Below are 19,512 nucleotides of genomic sequence, written 5' to 3'. Positions count from 1 at the left end.
AGAATTTATCTTCCCTGCTAATGATATTGGGAGAGATTACCAACTTTCCATATCTAATTTTGCCTTGTCCAATGTTACTTTAAAGTTATGATTAAATAAGTCGTTGTATTTACTTGTTACAGTAACACCTAAATAGGTGAATTTATCTAGGTTGTAAAAGGATAGGCCTGGAATGATAGTCTCCTCGCCTGTTTATTAATTGGGAAAATAACACTTTTTTCTAGGTTCATTTTATAACCGGAAACCCTCCCAAAGTCTTCGATAATATCCAGAGCCACTGGGATGCTTGTGACAGGGTTCGACAGGAAAAGGAGGAGGTCGTCAGCGTATAGAGAAAGTTTACGGTTTTGCATCCCCCTGCGTATTCCCCCTAGTCCAGCAGCATTCCTCAGCATTGTTGCAAGGGGCTCAATTGCCACATCAAAGAGCAGGGGTGACAAGGGGCACCCCTGTCTTGTTCCCCGAAACAGAGGAAAAGGATCAGATATTATACTATTGGTTCTCACCATAGCCTGGGGGTTCGCACATATTATCTCAATCCACAAACGAAAATTAGGACCAAATCCGAATCTCTCAAGGGCCGTGAACAAATAGAGATACTCTATTCTATCAAAGGCTTTGTGGGCATCTAAGGATATCACAATCTCGGGCTCAATGTTATCCTCGGCCGTGTATATCACATTAAAAAGGCGACGAAGATTACTGGAAAGTTGTCTGCCAGCAACAAACCCTGTCTGGTCAGGATGTATTATCTTACTTATAACAGGCCCAATCCTAGCTGCCAGTACCTTGGTCAATATCTTATAATCACATCCAAGAAGACTCACCGGGCGGTATGATCCACACTTAAGTGGATCTTTATTTTTCTTAAGGAGCACAGAGATCATAGCCTGTGACATTGTTTGAGGTAAAGTTTTTCTGTAAAGGATCTCCTCATATACTCTACAGAGCAGGGGTATCAGTTTAGAGGCAAATGTTTTATAAAATTCACTCGGGAACCCATCAGGGCCCGGCGCTTTGCCTGTCTTCATGTTTCGAATCGCATTCTCTATCTCCCTTGCAGTCAGGGGACCCTCTAATCTATCCCTATCTGCCCTCTCTAAGGATGGCATTTCCAGATTTTCCAAAAAATCCTTCACTCGCCCCCTGTCATTCACTTCCGAAGTATAAAGATCCTTATAAAAAGACTTGAATTGGTTGTTAATACCTTTCTGATCTATAATCTTATTCCCCAGGTTATCCCCTATCTCCACTATCATACCAGCGGCTGCTGACTGCTTCAGCTGGTGGCTGAGGAGCTTACCTGCACGCTCACCATGTTCATAGAAATCCTGTCTCGACCTAAGATATAGATCCTCCTCACGCTGATTTATTAAGATATCATACTCAGTTTGGAACAAAATAGGTTTTTTGTGTAGCTCCTCAGAGGGAGCCCTAGAATTTGCCAGGTCAACTTATTTTATTGCCTTTGTTAATTCTGTGGTACGTTTCATCTTTCTTTCTTTCTTCCTTTCACCAGCATTGTATGAAATAATTTGTCCTTGAATATAAGCTTTTAAGGATTCCCACAAAATGGCACTGCTTATGTTGGGGGTGTCATTAAGCTCTAAGAAAAAAACTATTTGCGAGTTTATAAATTTGGTAAAATTATCATCTGCCAATAGCCTGTTATTAAGGCGCCACATTCTCTGAGGTGGCGTGTTTTCTGGAAAGTGAAGTTTCAATATGACTGGGCTGTGGTCGGATATTACTATACCAGAGTTTTCTATACCTGTTACTATAGGGGTCAGTTTATTGTCTAATAAGAAGTAGTCAATCCTAGTGTACGTCCGATGTGGTGGGGAATAAAAAGAGTACTGCCTGGAGGTTGGGTTTACGTATCTCCATGGATCAAATATACCATATACCTTACAGAAGGAGTTAATGCATTGCGCTGATTTGCTCAGTACCCTGGGTGTTGGACTAGAGCGGTCCAGAGTTGAATCTAGGACACAATTCAAGTCTCCCCCTAGGATCAGATTATGAGTATCCAAATTTGGTAATAATGAGAATAGGTCCTTAAAAAATTTAACATTATCCCAATTGGGTGTATATATGTATACCATGTTTGCCAGAACCACTGGCATATTGAATAATTTTCCAACTACAATAACATACCGACCATGTTTATCTTTTATAGTGGTTGTTTCTACAAATTGTACATTCCTGTGTATGAGGATGGCCACTCCCCGACCCTTACTATTGAAATCCGAGTGATACACCTGATAAAATCCCCCCCTACAGAGCTTGAGGTGGTCCCTGTTCAACAAATGTGTCTCCTGTAGATATACTATCTCTACTCCCTGGTCTCTCAAATGTGAAAATACCTTACTCCGTTTAGCTGGATTATTGATCGCCCTTACATTCCAGCTCATCAGTTTTGTGGCCATTCTGCTCGGATCCATGTTTGGTGCCATGTCAGAAGACTGTGGCCTTTGGCAACAAAAGCAAAAAAGTTAAAAGGAGGGGGTCTGGAAAGGCTGTGTCTGCATCACACACGCAGACACAGCCAATACATAACACATAACATATATAAACACTAACCCAAATATAATGCTCTTTAGCGAGCTCTCTCGTGGCCAACCGGTCCACCATCTCCTGCGCACCAAGCCTAACGTGTGCAGCTCCGTGCATATCGCTCTTAGTCCGAAAAGTATAACATCACCCTTTTAACTTATTCACCTAATGGGAAAAACAAAAAGGGGGAGCTCTCCACAATGAGGTCTTGAATAGGGTAAAGCAGTGAAATAAAAACAAAAAACAATACCATAAAGGGTAGGCAACAATAGTCAAGGGGGAACATTCAACCCTCAAACCTTGAATAGAGTAAAACAGTAATATGAGGGAGGACAACAGTAGCTTGTAGAAAGATGAGGATTATAAATATGTATACATAACTTCTTTTTAAATATACACTGAAGCCAAATATTTTGTCAATGTTGTCAGGACTGGTGAACAATATCCTGCCTACATTAATCCCCCAACCAATTCAACAGTGTAAGCATGTATAATATCCAGTGTTGGGAGTAACGGCGTTTAAGTATAACGGCGTTACTAACGGAGTTCTTTTTCAGTAACGGAGTAATCTAATTAATTACTTTTCTCATCGTTGCAACACCGTTATCGTTACTGATAATGTAAAGCGGCGCGTTACAACAATTTGGTTGAATGAAGCGTGCGGTGTCATATTACACACAAGCTGCGTGGAGAGAGCAGGGGCGTGGGGATGATGACACCTTTGCAAACGCGATGATGATTGGCTGGGTGGGCGGATGCCCTGCTCACGCTGTCTCACTGCACGCTCTGACTACAGCCAGAGAATGTACAGCTCAAGACAGCGACAATGGCGACGAGCCAGGGAAATTCAAACGTAGCGTTCTCTAACTGGAAGTACCGGCACTACTTCTCGCTCATGGAAAGGCAAGAATGTGTTTGTCTGCCTCAAGTAACTCAAATCTAATAAAGCACCTTACATCAACCGTTAGCTCCAGAGAAGGAAACGGAGACACTCTAAAACAAACAACGCTCGATTTGTTGTATTGAATATTTAAGAGTTGGATAGTGTTCTGTTTATTGTGCAATGGTATACAGGTAGAAAATTGCACTATGCCGACTTAATAGCCAGATTTTCCTTTGTTTTTCTTTTTACCCAAGTTTACATTTGCACTTGAATTTTATTTTCTATATGTTTTATTTCTATGCATCATATGGCAGGCCGCAATCTATTGAGTTCAAATAAATACCAAATGTTCTAAAATACTGTATATAGTGTTTTTATTCTTCAATCAGTTAATATAAACATCTTTGACGTTAAAGATGTTATAGAACGTAACAGCGTTATAGAACATGAAAAATAACGCCAGAGTTACTTTGCTGAGTAACTAGTTATTTTTACAATGTGGTAACTGAGTTACTAACTCAATTACTTTTTGGGAGAAGTAATTTGTAACTGTAACTAATTACTTTTTAAAAGTAACTTGACCAACACTGATAATATCTACTCAGCCAGAATCAGATCCGTCTATAGGTCTCACCCGGGGCTCAATTTCTTCTTGATGTAGTCCACAGCGTCTTTTGGGCTCTCGAAGCTTTTCGTTTGTCCTCCTTCTGGCGTAATCACCAGTGTTGCCGGGTAACGTAGCCCGTATCTGACCCCGTGCAGGTCCGCAGGAGGCTTCTTGCTTCTCTGAAGGCTGCTCTCTTACTGTTTACGTCCTGGGTGAAGTCCGGGAAGATGTGAATCCCTCCGCTCCGACCCTCGGGTGTTATCTCCATTTCCCTCGCCCTCTTCAGTATCTCCTCTCTCTCTGTGTAGTAATGACATCTCACTACAAATGCTCTCGGTGGGCCTCCGTTCCCGTCTCGTCTCGTGCCGAGTGCCCGGTGTGCACGGTCCAGCGTCGGTGCCGCCGCTAGACCCAACTTTTCTTTCAGTAAGCCCGCCATAAACTCCGACGGCTTTTTGCCTGCCTCGGCCCCTTCTTTTACCCCCACGACACGTATGTTGTTGCGCCGTGATCGCGCCTCGAGATCCTCACTGCGTCCCCTCAGCTTCAGTATCTCCTTCTCCATTTCTTTCAGTCTTGTCCCCATGTCGGTTATGGTGTCGGACTGATCATTTAACGTTTCATCTACCTCATTTTTCCGTTTGTCCATCATATCAGCCAGACTTCTAATTTTATCAGCAACCAGCTTCACCTCCCCGCGTAGCAACTCAGATTGGGCTCTCGTGCTCTCTTCCAAACTTTTGGTCCATTTTTCCAACTCGGTTGTCATCTCTTTTCTTCCTTTTTCTATCTCTTCCTTACACTTTGCGATCTCAGTCTTTGTCTCCTCTCTGTATTTCGTAACCGCAGCGTTGGCTTTTTTAATCTCGGACATCATGTCCTGAGCCCACTGAGGTATGCCGTCGGCTTGTGATGGGCTAACACTGACCCTGCTAGCTAAGGAGGCCACGTCGCTAGCCACCTGCTGCTTCTCTCCACCCGTTCGACTCGTTCAAGTCGTCATTTTTCGGTCTAAAAATGTACTGAAAGCGCACTTGCTAGTACCCGAACAAAACAGTATTCGTTCACTCCCCCAAACTGATAACAGTATGGCGATATTAATATTTTTTGACAACTTTTACACAGAGCCTCCGCACGCACGTCTTCACACGGAAAAGCACATCCGGAAGTCGAGGCATGAAATAGTTGACAGAGCCTAGATAAGTTTCCTTTTGCCATAGTGCATTTTATTAACTCTGAGGATTTATCCATAGATAGATGAAAAGGCCTACAGACACAGTTTGAATAATGTCAGTATCCTTTGTTATGTTAGTTTTAATATGAGATTTCATACAAAACAACAAGCCTCTCCCTGTGTCATTGTGTTTGCGTGTATCCGAGGTGCGTGTGTGCGTGCGTACGTTGGGGGTTCTTGATTGACCGATTTTCGTATTTCTTTTCAAATTTCCAAATTGGAAATTTGAAATTTCACCATGCAACCACAACTGACAAGATCAGCAAGACATACCTAACTGATATAATGCAGTCCAACAAAACTCAGTTAAATGTCCCATTTGTGCTCTTGGGTCATAACATGGAGGAAACAGCAAGACAAGCCTACACTGGATTTATGTCCCAAAGCCATCCAGATTTCAGCCTAAACTCATTTGGCTTAGCGGCGCAACCTTCTGAGCCACACCTTGGATCATCGCCAGATGGGAGGCAAGATGTACCTGCTGTGGCAAAGGGGTGGTAGAGATAAAGTGACCAAACAAATACCGTGATAGCCTTCAAGGATTTACAGAAGACAAGCTGTTTTTTCGGGACAAGTCATTCTCATTGAAACAGTCACACACATACTACTATCAAACTCAACTTCACATGTTTGTGTGTGGTGTTAGCTACTGTAACTTTGTGTTGTGGACGAAGGAGGAGTTCATTGTGCAACGTATTCCAAGAAATGAAGATTTTCTGCAGGAGCCTTTGCCAAAAGCACATGACTTCTTTATCTCGAGTGTGTTGCCTGAACTACTGACAAGATGACCCTGTCTTGGTGACACAGAGAGCCTGCAAATACTTTGAAATTGAAGATTTTGGAAAAATGATAAGCTGTGTCAAATGCAAGAACTGCATACACTACAGCTGTGCACAAATAAAAAGAAAGTCAGCAAAATGGTTATGTAGGAAATGTCTGAGAGTTGAGGCTTGAATGCCTTCATTTTGGACTGAATTATTAGGAATTATTATTTACTGTTTATCAGTTTGATGTAATATATTGTACATACTCCTACTTTCCATGTGAATGTTTAAGCTCACTTTAATGGCACCTATGTTGTTTGTATACTATGTTAATAATATCATTACAAATAAGTGATACTGCACTCTGAATTAAGAGAGATAATCCGGGGTATGTGGTGCCCTTGTGAGGGCACCACATACAGTCACAACATCATCTAGTAAATTAACCTGCGACACTGGAATAACTGTTTGCAGAATCGTAAAGTTTTTCCACCGACCAATAACTCGTTCCACATGGATCCTCACACAAGAAAGTTGTCTAGATGTGTCCACTTCTTGTGAAGAAAGCTGCTTTTTTCCTTTTGTGAAATGAGGGATACGAAGGGTTGCACCATAAGCCGCAAGCTCGTCTCTGATGAGAAATCCTCTGTCTGCTAACACCTCATCCCTAGGCTCCAAAAGTTGGAAGAAACCTGACTCTTTAGTGATCTGCTTGTCTGAAACCCGCCCCCCCCACCCAGGAGTTAGAAATGAAATTGCATCAGCTGGAGTGATGCCGATCAAATATTTAATGTTGTTGCTGTGGTTATAATTTGACCATGTCTGGGCCCTGGAAGTCAGATTACTGGGTCTAGCTATGAACATTTCTGTGCAATCTATTATGCACCGGCATCTTTTAAAGTTGCGCTTGAATATTTTTGGCATATTTATAAGTATTGCCCCCTTACTTGGCCATTTAATGAGTGGCTTGAGGACCAAGGCCATAACAGGGACCAAGCTCTGCAAAATATTTGATATGGTGGTTTTTGATACCTTAAATCTATATGCCAAGGTCAGTATTAGATAGGCCCAACCTTAATTTCATCAATATAACCAAAAGGTGGTCCTTAACTGTACGTTTTTTGCAAATTATTTCTACGCTGCCTGTTATTTTTATAAGCAGCCACTCAAAGACCACGGAGGTCAGTCCTGTGAGAAAAAGCAATTGTGCCATGTTGCACTTAACAGTGGTGTAGGAAAACGTAGATTTTTGCAGCTCCTCTTTCAGCCCGTAGTGTGTCCAACTCCTTTCGCAGGTTGACATAGTCCTCCTGAAGTTGACTATGTCTCAGGGTCAGATCATCATACTCTCTCTTTGGGACTGGGATATCCTCTTCAGCTTAAATATAGAAAAGTGAAAACTTAGCATGTGCTGCAACGAAAGCAGACAAGTTCACAATCCAGGGGTTTTCACACATATTTACCAATGATTTTTCCAAACGTTTCCATGATAGAAGAGAAGATACTTTATTGATCTCAGGGGGAGATTTTCCTCTAAATTGGACCTACATTTTCGAGAGACGCCGAGATCGTTTATTGGCTGTGGCATGTGCCACCGCGACCACTGACATACCATGGCATATGCCGTTCAGGAACGGTAACTGCCGTTCTGGAACGGCACATGCCGTTCTGAAACGGTAACTGCCGTTCTGAAACGGTAACTGCCGTTCAGGTGGAACGGCATATGCCGTTCTGAAACGGTAACTGCCGTTCTGAAACGGTAACTGCCGTTCAGGTGGAACGGCATATGCCGTTCTGGAACGCTAACTACCGTTACCAACAATGGTATGTGACACCAGCACGGCCCGCCTCCTCCGTGTAATTCCAAGACAAGTATTGCCTTAAATGTAAAGCTATATATATTTGGTCTTTATTGACACTATAACACAACATAACGCCGTAAATAAAGGGATTTATATGTTTCTCTTGTCCGATCTATTGTTAGGATATTTGCGATCAGTTTGTTGTTGCTTTTGAAATGACAGATGCTTTTGAAAACAGCCGGACTTGCTCCGGTGACGGTAGTTAGCCTAGCCACCTAAACAGACCTTTTTAGGTGGCTAGGCTAACTACCGTTACCATTTTGTACTGGCTCCTTCCGTTTTTCCACTGGCATGCCAGACCTTTCCTGTGGTATTTGCGCGTTCATACACGCATACCACTCATGATTCACAGCTACATAATCATTCTTATAACAAAATATATAAAATTTTTGGTTTGGCATACATGATGGAAACATAAATTAACAATGTCAAGTAAAATAAGCAAGAAACAATTGAATAAAGATGTGTGTAAAACAGATCTGTTTATTTATGGAGGATGGTTGGGAGTAGAGGGGGCATGGTGAATGTGGCGGGCAGGCTTATAAAAAATAAAGTTATTATTTCATGTCACAATGCTGTACACATTCAAGAATAATAAAAAGCATTAAATGTATCCTTGACTCTTGGACACTTTATCAAAGTATTTACAATTTATTTTCTAGGGACTATACATTTGAAAATGTTTGTTATGCTGCACACACAATTACAATATCATCTGGAAAAAAAGTAGTAAGAATTCTGAAAATTATTCTTTCAATGTGTATCCTAACGTTTGACAAACGCCTTGATGTTTCCACTTCTTGAGCAGACAGCTCAACAGTTTCCTCTGGTAAAGTGAGGCATCCTCAATGTAGCACCACATCTCTGATGGTAAAACCACGATCTGCTGGTATCTCATCATTTACTTCTAGAAGGTCATAAAATCCGGACTGTAATTTGTTTATCAGAAACACGCCCACCTCAACCTGAGGACATAAATGTATTTGCTCCTGCAGGTGACATGCCAACCAAATACTTAACTTTTTTATGGCTCTTATAATTTGGATATGTTTGGGCTCTGGCTGTTAGATTTGTTGGTCTGTAAATAAAAATGTCTTTAACTGCCTGGCGGATCAAATTAAAGAGGGCACTGGTCAAACCTGTGAAAAACAGAAGCTGAGATGCTTTACACTGGATAGAAGCAAAGGACAACTGCGTACTTCTAACCATTGCTTTAAACTGTTAAACATTCTCTGCTTTCAGTTTGTTGATGTCCACACACAGGTTGTCACACTCGGTATGAAGTTGGCTATACTTCTGTTTGAGTTCATCATGGATGGCCTTCGGGACCATAGCTCCTGAAAACGAAAAGAAAAATCCAAACGGGTTCACAGACAGTCTTGGTCGGGTTAGTGTTAAGGGTTCTTATTCTTACCAATAAAAAGATCAGCCCCAGGCTCCATTTCACAAACATTTGGAGAGAGGGAAGTGGTTGTGGATTGATGTCCATTGTCTTGACATCTGCGGGGGTTTCATCCCTTTGTCTTTTTCTCTTATATCTGTAACACACAGAAGAGATTAATCATTTAGTACAAAGAAAGCCGTTAACTACAGGTTTATTACATCCTTAAGTCAAGTGTACAGATCCCATATCATGTCACAATGAGCTTTATAAGATAATGTAGACATAACAGAAACGATATGGCCTGACAGATAACCCATATAACCCTTAGGCATATAACCCTTATAACAAATATAGTTACATTAAATCACTCAACAGTTATTCTTTGCACTCCCAACTCAGTCGACTCATGCTTGTGGATCAGTCAACCACAAATCACACGTAGGTGATCATATTTACTGCTCCATTTTCTGTCGAAGTCATCAGATGACTCTCCTGTACAAATAAAGTATATTCCAGTGATTTACGGAAATGATAAAACCTCATGGGTGGCTAGATGTCACTGGCCTAGCATGTGCCTACATCAGTTAGAAACAGTTACAAAAGTTTAGCAACGCAACTCAGCAACACTGAACCAAGTTACATTTGCTTTCAAGCTAGATCTACTCCAATTTGAACGATTACTCTACTGCTTACAATCGTTAATTATTAACATTGTTATATACTGTATGTGTAGAACTCAATAATTGTGTTGATTATAAAATCCACGGTATTGATTAGCTTGTTAGTTAAGACTTACCTGATATGAAGTGCTCGAAGTGCTTGCTGCAGATTGTTGCATTTTTAATCATCTGCTCGTTCCAATCGCTTCTTCTGATAGCTTGTAACCAAAGACGTCTCCAGTTTGCCTTAAATGGGGTGCGAGTTGATGGTATTCTGTAAAACGTCTGCGTTTTGTTAGTCTTATTAAAACGGTTTGTGCAACAAACCGCACAACAAGAAATGATTGCGGCTCTTGTCGCTCTCGTCTCTTTCTGCATTACATGCACGTAGAGCGGGGAGTGACGTAGACTGATAATCCCTCAGAGTTCTCGGCTGGTAAGCGACGTCAACGTCTTTTGCGGACTATTTCTCAGTTGATCAACACTACGAATGCTGGTAACAAATAAATTGTAAAAAGACACACCGTGTAAATTAATTTGGCCATATGCTAAAGACGTGTCTGGTTCACCGTCATGCAGGCTGTGTTCAGTAAAATAAATGGAGATGTTTTAATAATTTTGATTGATTTCATACAAATCAACAAGCCTCTCCCTGTGTCATCGTGTGTGCGTGTATCCGAGGTGCGTGTGTGCCTGTGTGCGTGCGTGCGTTGGGGGTTGTTGATTTTCGAATATTATTCGAATACTTCTCAGCGAATATTGAATAATATTTTTTGCCAGAAATACACATCCCAAGTGCTTACCATTTTACATGAGTGGCATGCCAGTGGAAAAACGGTAGTTGCCAGTATAACCTGTTCTGCCCCGGCAGTATTTTGTTTTTTTTCGCCTATACACATACCCAAATGGAAAAGCTTATAACACAGTAACCCTAAGTCCTAGATGGATGTATGATACTTCATTTGAAAGCTGACAAGCTCTAGTTTCTGTAGATATGTATTTGGCATGTATCATACACACAACCTAAATGACATCAGTTCAGACATGGCTCTAAAGCAAATTTTTTGTCTTCGAAAATAATAGGTCATAGTTGAACTACAATAACTAGGATGTGCTTTATATGTAAGGCATATGGCAATATGCCAAATACCTTCTACATCATGCCAACTTCACCTGGAAGAAATTTTGGAGTTCTAGGCCTAAACCTTGGGGAGTTAATGGAGTTTTTATGGTGTGTTGTCACTGGCGGCACAAACCTCTCCAAAATGTCTCCAAATGGCCAAATTGTGCCAAATGCATTTACTCTACTTCTGTGACACTGGAAACATTACTGAAGCATTTTGGTGACTATAAAACCTTTCTCCATGATTCAAAACATAATTTTTTCACACATTCATTTGATACGGCCATATTGAGATATTGGCCATATCATGAAAATATGACAAGAACTAAATATGAACAATATATGCGCAAAATATGCGCAAAGTGAGTTGTCTGCCGTGTTGACGCAGCTTTATATCTCGGCTCATATGTATCACACCTGGACACGCCTGGCAGCGTTGGAAAGGTAAACTCATTGGCTAGAAGCCCAAGTGATTGATATATCAATAGCCAAAACGCTGTCCCTATACTAAAGCCGCGAAACAAAGTAAACAAAGCCCATTGGCCCTTCAAACTGGGAGCGCTCCATCTACTTCACGGGCTGTGCCGGGGTGAAAACTGAACAGAAAAAGACGGGGACACTTTTATTTTGTAGCCAGCAAAGTGATGAAAACAAGCATATCCAACAACTGCATACTGGAGCTAGAGAAAATATCGATACGGCTGCGAACGTCTGGATGTTAGTTGACGAACAAAGTTTGGAGATGGTAAACAAATGGACTTTACACGACAATATTCACAAGCTGGAATAATTTTATGAAAAACCATTTGGATGCTTTTGATCAGTGGATTCTCACGGACAATTGGAATATAAATAATTGAGGAATGGACACATATTACGGTTCTCAGATTGCTTCAAAGGTAGGGAGTCACTCTGTTTTTTGGCATTTCCGGTTTACCATGCTGGTAAATATCAATATTTATGGTTTTGTGCTCATGATTTATAGAAAAAAACAACCGGATGAATAAATTGTGGAGATTCTACCCTTTCTAACGACGTATAGAATGTCTGTAATGATGAAAGTTGAAGCGGGTTATGTCGCTCCGTAGTGGAAACATATCGTCAACAAACCCAATCGCCCACCGGTGGGCGATTGGGTCTTAAGAGGATAAACTGGTAATTACCATTTTAAATGAGTGCCATGCCAGTGGAAAAACGGTAGGAGCCAGTACGAAATGGTAACGGTAGTTAGCCTAGCCACCTAAACAGGTCTGTTTAGGTGGCTAGGCTAACTACTGTCACCGGAGCAAGTCCGGTGTAAGTACCATATCGGCTCGGCTTCCAGATCGGCTCGGGGTCCGTCATCTGCTGATTACGTTACACAATATCATTGGCTGTACGCTTGAATGGGCATACATTGTGATTGGCTGTACGTCGGACAGTTGTGATTGGCTGTTTTGTGCTGTAGCTCTGGCTGTAGTCATAGCAACCACGAGGCAACATCGAGCACATGTGTGAGCGCGAGTAGGTCTATGTCTAGTTTCGAAAGTAGCCAAAGTAGCCAAATCAGGCTGAAAATGTGCCCAATCTGGCAACACGGACGGCTTATCTTAACAGCCGAGATGATTCCGAGGGATGTTTTGTTTTTAGAAGAAAAATATCCATACAGATAGGTTGGGAATGGTCTATGTTCAAAATGAAAGTTCATTACAGGCTCTTTAATTTAAGCCATAAAAAACCTTGGTAGATAGCTATTGTGTGACGTAATCAGCAGACGACGGACCCCGAGCCGATCTGGAAGCCGAGCCGATATGGTACTTACACCGGCTGTTTCCAATAGCATCTGTCATTTCAAAAGCAACAACAAACTGATCGCAAATATCCTAACAATAGATCGGACGAGAGAAATGTATAAATCCCTTTATTTACGGCGTTATGTTGTGTTATAGTGTCAATAAAGACCAAATATATATAGCTTTACATTTAAGGCAATACTTGTCTTGAAATTATACGGAGGAGGCGGCCGTGCTGGTGTCACATACCATTGTTGGGAACGGCAGTTAGCTTCCAGAACGGCATATGCCGTTCCACCTGAACGGCATTTACCGTTTCAGAACGGCAGTTACCGTTTCAGAACGGCATGTGCCGTTTCAGAACGGCAGTTACCGTTTCAGAACGGCAGTTACCGTTCCTGAACGGCATATGCCATGGTATGTCAGTGGTCGCGGTGGCACATGCCACAGGCCAATAAACGATCTCGGCCATCCTGAAATTTTCCTCTAAATTTCTTATGTAATCATTTCTCCTGAAAATACATGACGGTGGGAACCCTGACAATCAATCAGTTAATTTGTAAGATGAAATATATTCATACCAGAACAATGATCCATGCTGCATTCTTGTTCTGGTGTTTCAGAAGGAACAGGAGGATTTGCTGCAGTGTTAGGTCTGTCATCTCTCCTCCTTCTCCCACAGTAAAAAAAAATACAGTTAGACTGATCCATATCTCAAAACAGCAGCTGTAGGCACCAAAGCTTATGCAAGAGAGGAAAATAAACAAAAAAACGACTAAGAGGAGGGCAACTCTAATCGTGCCTGTCGATCTTTGCATCGGGGTTCTGGCTTTGTCTTGTGTACACAAACACAGAAGGCACAAATTCGGGGCTACTAGAGTCCAATGACGCCTCACCTGCAAATAAAACACTTTTTAATCTAGTTTCAAACCTTTATTTACAATTGAAGGGCATTGAGGTTCCCCTCACTTACAATGACCACGAATTTACAGCAAGGGACATGCAAACAACAGAAAGGACACAAACACGTTTGTTTAGCCAAATCTAACGCCAGCTTATCAAACTTTAGCTGCATTTGATTATTATTTGCATCGTACATACAATCACTAATGTAAACCAGGCTTTTTCCGTAAAATGAAAGAGTAGTTAGATAACCTTACCTGATATAAAGTGGGCGCTACAGACCCAAGCATTTTTCATTATGTCCAGTCAACATGTTGAATCGCCTGCAGCCACAGACGCCGCCAGTTGCTCTGAAATGTTCGTGATCCTGTCGGAATCCTATAAAACTTGCCGCCGGTGGAATATCGATTCTGACAACCATATACGCAACACCCAGACATTTTGATGCTGGAAACTGTTTCTATCAACTTTCTTGCTAACCAGTTGCTACCTCATCTGTGTGAGTCAGAACGAATGGGGAACAACACCACTTCCGTTGCCAAAATGCGCTCTTAACTATTTGATGACGTTGGCTGTAAAATGGTCTATATTTTTCTAGCTTACAAATTTAAATAAAGATGTTAAATTGGATTCTAATGATCTAAATGTTGTTCCTCAGGCCTCTCTGAGTATGGACGAAGCTGCGCGGCAAAGCTCCTCCCACTCCTCCACCAGCTGGTCTGCTCCCATGAGAGGCCAGGCCTCCTCCCAGCACCACCACCGCAGGACCGGATCTGTAGGCACCGTCAGCGAGCACGAGGTACACACATGCACACGCACACACACACACACACACACACACACACACACACACACACACACACACACACACACACACACACACACACACACACACACACACGTCAGAGATGGGGACTCGAGTTTACAAATTAGCCTCAAGTTGCATCTAAGTCACACACACAGTGACTTGAGACTCGTCCTCTAAAGACTTGAATCCACTGTTAATAATCATGCATACATTTTTTTTTTTACACCCCATAACCTTAAGGAAATGTGGGGATGAATATCATTCTCTGCAAAACTTTGCTCCGCGGACACATTTCGTATAAGCGGTGTAATTCCCTGTAGCGTGGACATCACAGTTGGACGTGGACGTCTTCACGATCAATCCAGAATCAGTGAATCAGTTGATCTATTGATTCTATACAAACACACACTAATGGCGCATTTCCACCGAGCGGTGCGGTTAGGTCCGGTAGGTGTAGTACAATTATGCCTCGTTTCCACTGCAGGGTGCGGTACGGTACGGTTCGCCTCAGTCCGGGAGGGAGGGGGCGGTATAGCCCAGCTCAGTTACGAGGTTGCGTTTCCACCGCCGACAGTACCCTTTATGGTAGGCCGGATGTCGATCGCCGCGGCAGTTACGTAAACATCGTAAACAACGTCTTCCTCCCCAAGAATGCAGAGGAACGTCTCCACCTCCTTGTTCGCCCAAGCAAGCGTTTTACGCGACATGTTCATTGTAAAGAATAATACCTCGAGGCTACTGTTTGTTTGTTTTTATCCCCACGACGCCCGGAAGTGACGGTTCTGTCGACCAATCAACGGAGGGGGTGTGTAGCTCGAATTTTCCGGTACCCTTTCAGGCGTCTCGTCTCGTTTTCAGTACCCCAACGGAGGAGTACTGAAAACGAGGGCAAAACGAGTACGGCTCAGTCCGGGTCACGCCCACTTTTGGCGGTGGAAACGCAATCCGTACCGCACCTTTGCAAACCGAACCGTACCGCACCCTGCAGTGGAAACGCGGCATTAGGTGCGGTTAGGTGCGGCTCAGTTACGGCTTGCGCTTTCTACCGCCGATCATACAGGCTGAATCACAATCTCATCAAGACAAATCTGATTGTCCAATACACGTTAAAGATGTGTATTCGGAGAGAGCCAATATACATCTTCAATGTGTCTTGTCTCTCTCTCTCTCACCCCACCGTGTTTCATTGGTAGTTGTGTTCCTACAAAGCTCTGGGGTCTCATTTATAACCGTTGCGTACGCACAAAACGGGGCTGAAAGTGGCGTACGTGACTTTCCACGCCAAGGTTGTGATCTATAAAAAACTAACTTGACGGGAGAATGTGCGCAGCCCTAAGCAAACTCTGACCAATGCGTACGCATGGTTTGGAGGAAAAGGGGAATTGGCGACGCAGACAGTTTGGTGGTGAACTGAAGTCAGACTGAAGAAATGTGAGTGAGAAGAACGATTATGATCGCCCTTCATAAATTTAATTTCAACCCGTATCATGCGTTAAATCTATGTAATCCGAATAATTTAAGTCAATCGCGTTATTTCTCAGCTATAACTCCAGAAACATCTCCTGAGAATAGAAATGAAAATTCAAAATGAAAATTCTCTATATTTAATCCCGTCACCCGATACTGTCCAATGACAGCGCGACTACATGGAATAAAGCATCTGTCCAACATGTGTCAATAACATAATATTTTTATGTGACACTGTAAACACATAATCAAATGTCATTTAAATCCCAAGTGTGGAAAACCAAGCAACATACTACATTTTACGTGGGTGATTACAAACTGATTATCCAAGGTGTTCTCGGTCAGTCTTATTACGTAACCCTATAAATACAGCGGTGAGCCCCGTGCGTAATGTTGCACCATGGCACTGCTGGAGGACCATGCAAATGGCAGGATTCGGAGGGAGAGGGTCTTCAGGGACCGTAACGATTTATTGGTACTAGGGATGCAAACAATTAATCGATTATCGATTAATTGTCGATAAGAGATTACTCGATTAAAATAAATTACTTGCAATTAATCGCATTTTAACCCGTAATTCCCCAACCGTCCACGTGAGGGCACACTTGACGCCAGACGTACTTGACGTACACACGGGAACACAAGCGGGAACACAAGCAAAGCAGAGCCGTGTTCCAATACCCGTACTTCCATGAGTATACTTAAAGGAAGTATACTATCCGTACTGGCTACTACGTTAATTTTTCAGATGTGAGTGCTGTTCTCCGTGGTGCACTAACCGGAAATTACGATCACGACTGCCGCCGTGGCTCCTCCCCCGCAATAAACATCCCGCTTTGAACGGTGAACTCTTTACGCCTAGCAGCTATAAAAAGCTATAAAAACTATAAAAAATACAAAATGACTCTATTAATGCAGGCTATGTGGAAAATGCGCCGACTTTGGCTCAGCCTGGCTCCGCCTCTTCTGCTACGTAGCTAAGAAGGCTGCCGTTGAGTACGGGGAGTGTCCTTCGATCCACACTTCACGATTAGCCCATTTTGAGTACGGCATCCGGGTCCTTGAAGTATACTTCTTTTCGCCGGATCTGAATTGGAGTACTGCGTACTCAAATTTTGGCTAGTAAGTACGGACAGTACGGGTATTGGAACACGGCAGGACAAGACAAACGAAAAGCGGGACACTGACACGATGAAGAGGGCAAAACGGAGTGCAGTATGGAGCCACTTTAAGTTGGTTACTGACGACAAAGACGCCAAATGCTCAATATGTGGAAGTATTTTAAAGTACAACCACTAAACGACTTCGTTGAATTACCACCTAAATGTGTCACATTCAGAAGGAAATTCAGCTTCTCAGAAGAATTGCCGCTTATCAATTAATCGATCATCGATCGACAAGATGAAACAACTATCGATTAATGAATTACTCGATAATTTGCATCCCTAATTGGTACCTAAAAATATGTACCTTTATGTCAGACCACTTCTTTTTTTAATTCTGGGACTGTGCGCTCCGTGCCACTGACATAGTTCACTGCCACTACTTTTCGGGCCTCCACCTTACCCACAAGTGTCTCCACGTCAACCTCCGACAAGACATAATTCTTGCATCTGAGTCTGTTTTATATGCAGATCGCATTCATGAGGCTGTTTGCATTGACCATTTATGGTTAAAAAGGGGCGTGTACAGGGCGGAACGTGAAGCTGATTCAGCTGCGCACACTTGTAGGCACTCTGTGATTTATAAAGCAAAGATTGGTTAGAGGTGTGCGTACGCAGGGTTTTATAAGTTTGAATATTTTTTGGCGCACGCAAAACTTGGATTTTGGGCGTATGTACACTTTTAGTAACGATCCCACGCACAGTTTTATAAATGAGGCCCCTGGCCTTTTGTCATATAGGCATAAAGCTGAAGTCAAATTACATGTTTAGTATAAATTAGTTTGATGGCCTATATATTCTCTCTCTCTCTCCCTCTCTCCCTCTCTCACGTTTTTAATCCCCGGCTTGAGCTAGCACCCCAATTTCCCCTCCCGGACCCTACACACATTGGCGGTTTCATTCTGATGTAAATGCTATTAGATGGCTCCCCGGTTCCAGGGGCGGGATTTGGGTAGACGTGTTGTTGTGTTGTCTAGACAGAGACAACACAGCGATATCAACATGAGCAGTTCTAACTGGAGAGACAGTGAAAACCGCGAGCTGCTGATCATGTGAGAGAAGGTGATGCAGTCACATTAAGCAAAGACAGGGAATGATTGTGCGATCTACTAGAAATATGTTTATTATTCTCTGGATAAAAAACAAGTGGTCAGCAAAATAAAAAATATGTTGGCGTTTTTGCGCTTGGAAATAGTTAATCGCGTTTTTAGCCTACACTCTGATGTATACTCATTCTTGTATGCAAGTCTTTTGAATCAAAATAAAAAGCATTCGTTGAATGCAAATTATTCTAAAGAGGTCTACTCTCTGTGCGCAGCCCCGCCTTCTCCAGTTAACCAAGAAAGCCCGCTACGTGATGACGGGGATTTTACCCCCTCAGTTTTACACAGGCATGGCAGTGAAATTGCCGGGCGTGCCAAACCGCGACGAACCAGCTTGGCAGTGTAAAGAGGCCTTCTCTCTCTCTCTTTCTCGCTCTCTCTTTGCCTGGTTAGTGTTTCATTGGTAGTGTTCCTACAAAGCTCTAGCCTTTTCTCATATGCACAGAGCTGAAATTTATTTACACTTTTAGTATCAATTTGTTTGAAATTACATGAAATTACATTTTCTAAATTGCATACAACATATTGTTGTATGCATTTGTAATGAACAATACACACAATGAAGCAACTTGTGAATAAATGTTTTGAGAGTGCATCTCTTAAAACTAGATTTTAAAGGACGTAATTGTATTATCAGTACTCGACCCACCACTGGTAGCCTGCTAATAAATCCAATGAAAAAGAATAATGCGCCACACTAAACAAAGAGCAACAATGTAGGAAGTAGAAGAAGTACGGCAAAATTTTGCGCAACACATTATTCAATAAACGAAGCTTTCGCCGTTGTCCAGAAATACTTTTTTTTTTTTTTTTTTTACCATGTTTGTTCCTTATTTTCCCCCTGTCGCTGGGAAGTGACGATTCTTTCAACCTATCAACGGACGTCTGTATCCCCAACTTTTTGGCACCCTTTCAGACCGCAATGAAGGAGTAATGACAAATAGGTACGGACCCCGCCCACTTTTGGCAGTGGAAACGTGAACCGTACCACCAACACAGTCTCACTCCCTACTCGTCAAATGTGTGACGCATGGCCAAGGATCCCTGGCGTCAATTTCCGATGAAAAATTGGTACCTTTTTCGTCGTTTTTCAACGCCAGATAGACTTTCATGTTAATCCCTCACCGTCGGATATAGACGAAAGGAAATCAATGTCTATCAACGGTGATGCCGTCACGTTATGCAACTATTGTCGATTGATTTGTTTGACAGATTCACCATTAA

At 42.3% G+C, this 19,512-nt stretch overlaps 1 protein-coding gene across 1 annotated transcript in view; it reads left to right on the top strand.

Annotated features, from left to right (window-relative positions):
• raph1a (Ras association (RalGDS/AF-6) and pleckstrin homology domains 1a) overlaps positions 1 to 19,512 on the top strand; it is a 151,030-nt gene that overhangs the window by 50,892 nt on the left and 80,626 nt on the right. The window contains 1 exon segment of the mRNA XM_030381209.1: positions 14,406 to 14,546. Coding sequence (XP_030237069.1) covers positions 14,406 to 14,546 — 141 coding nt within the window.

This window comes from Gadus morhua, chromosome 16 (assembly GCF_902167405.1).
Source record: "Gadus morhua chromosome 16, gadMor3.0, whole genome shotgun sequence".
In the NCBI taxonomy this organism is placed as follows: Eukaryota; Metazoa; Chordata; class Actinopteri; order Gadiformes; family Gadidae; genus Gadus; species Gadus morhua.
This window is presented reverse-complemented; position numbering and strand designations above follow the sequence as displayed.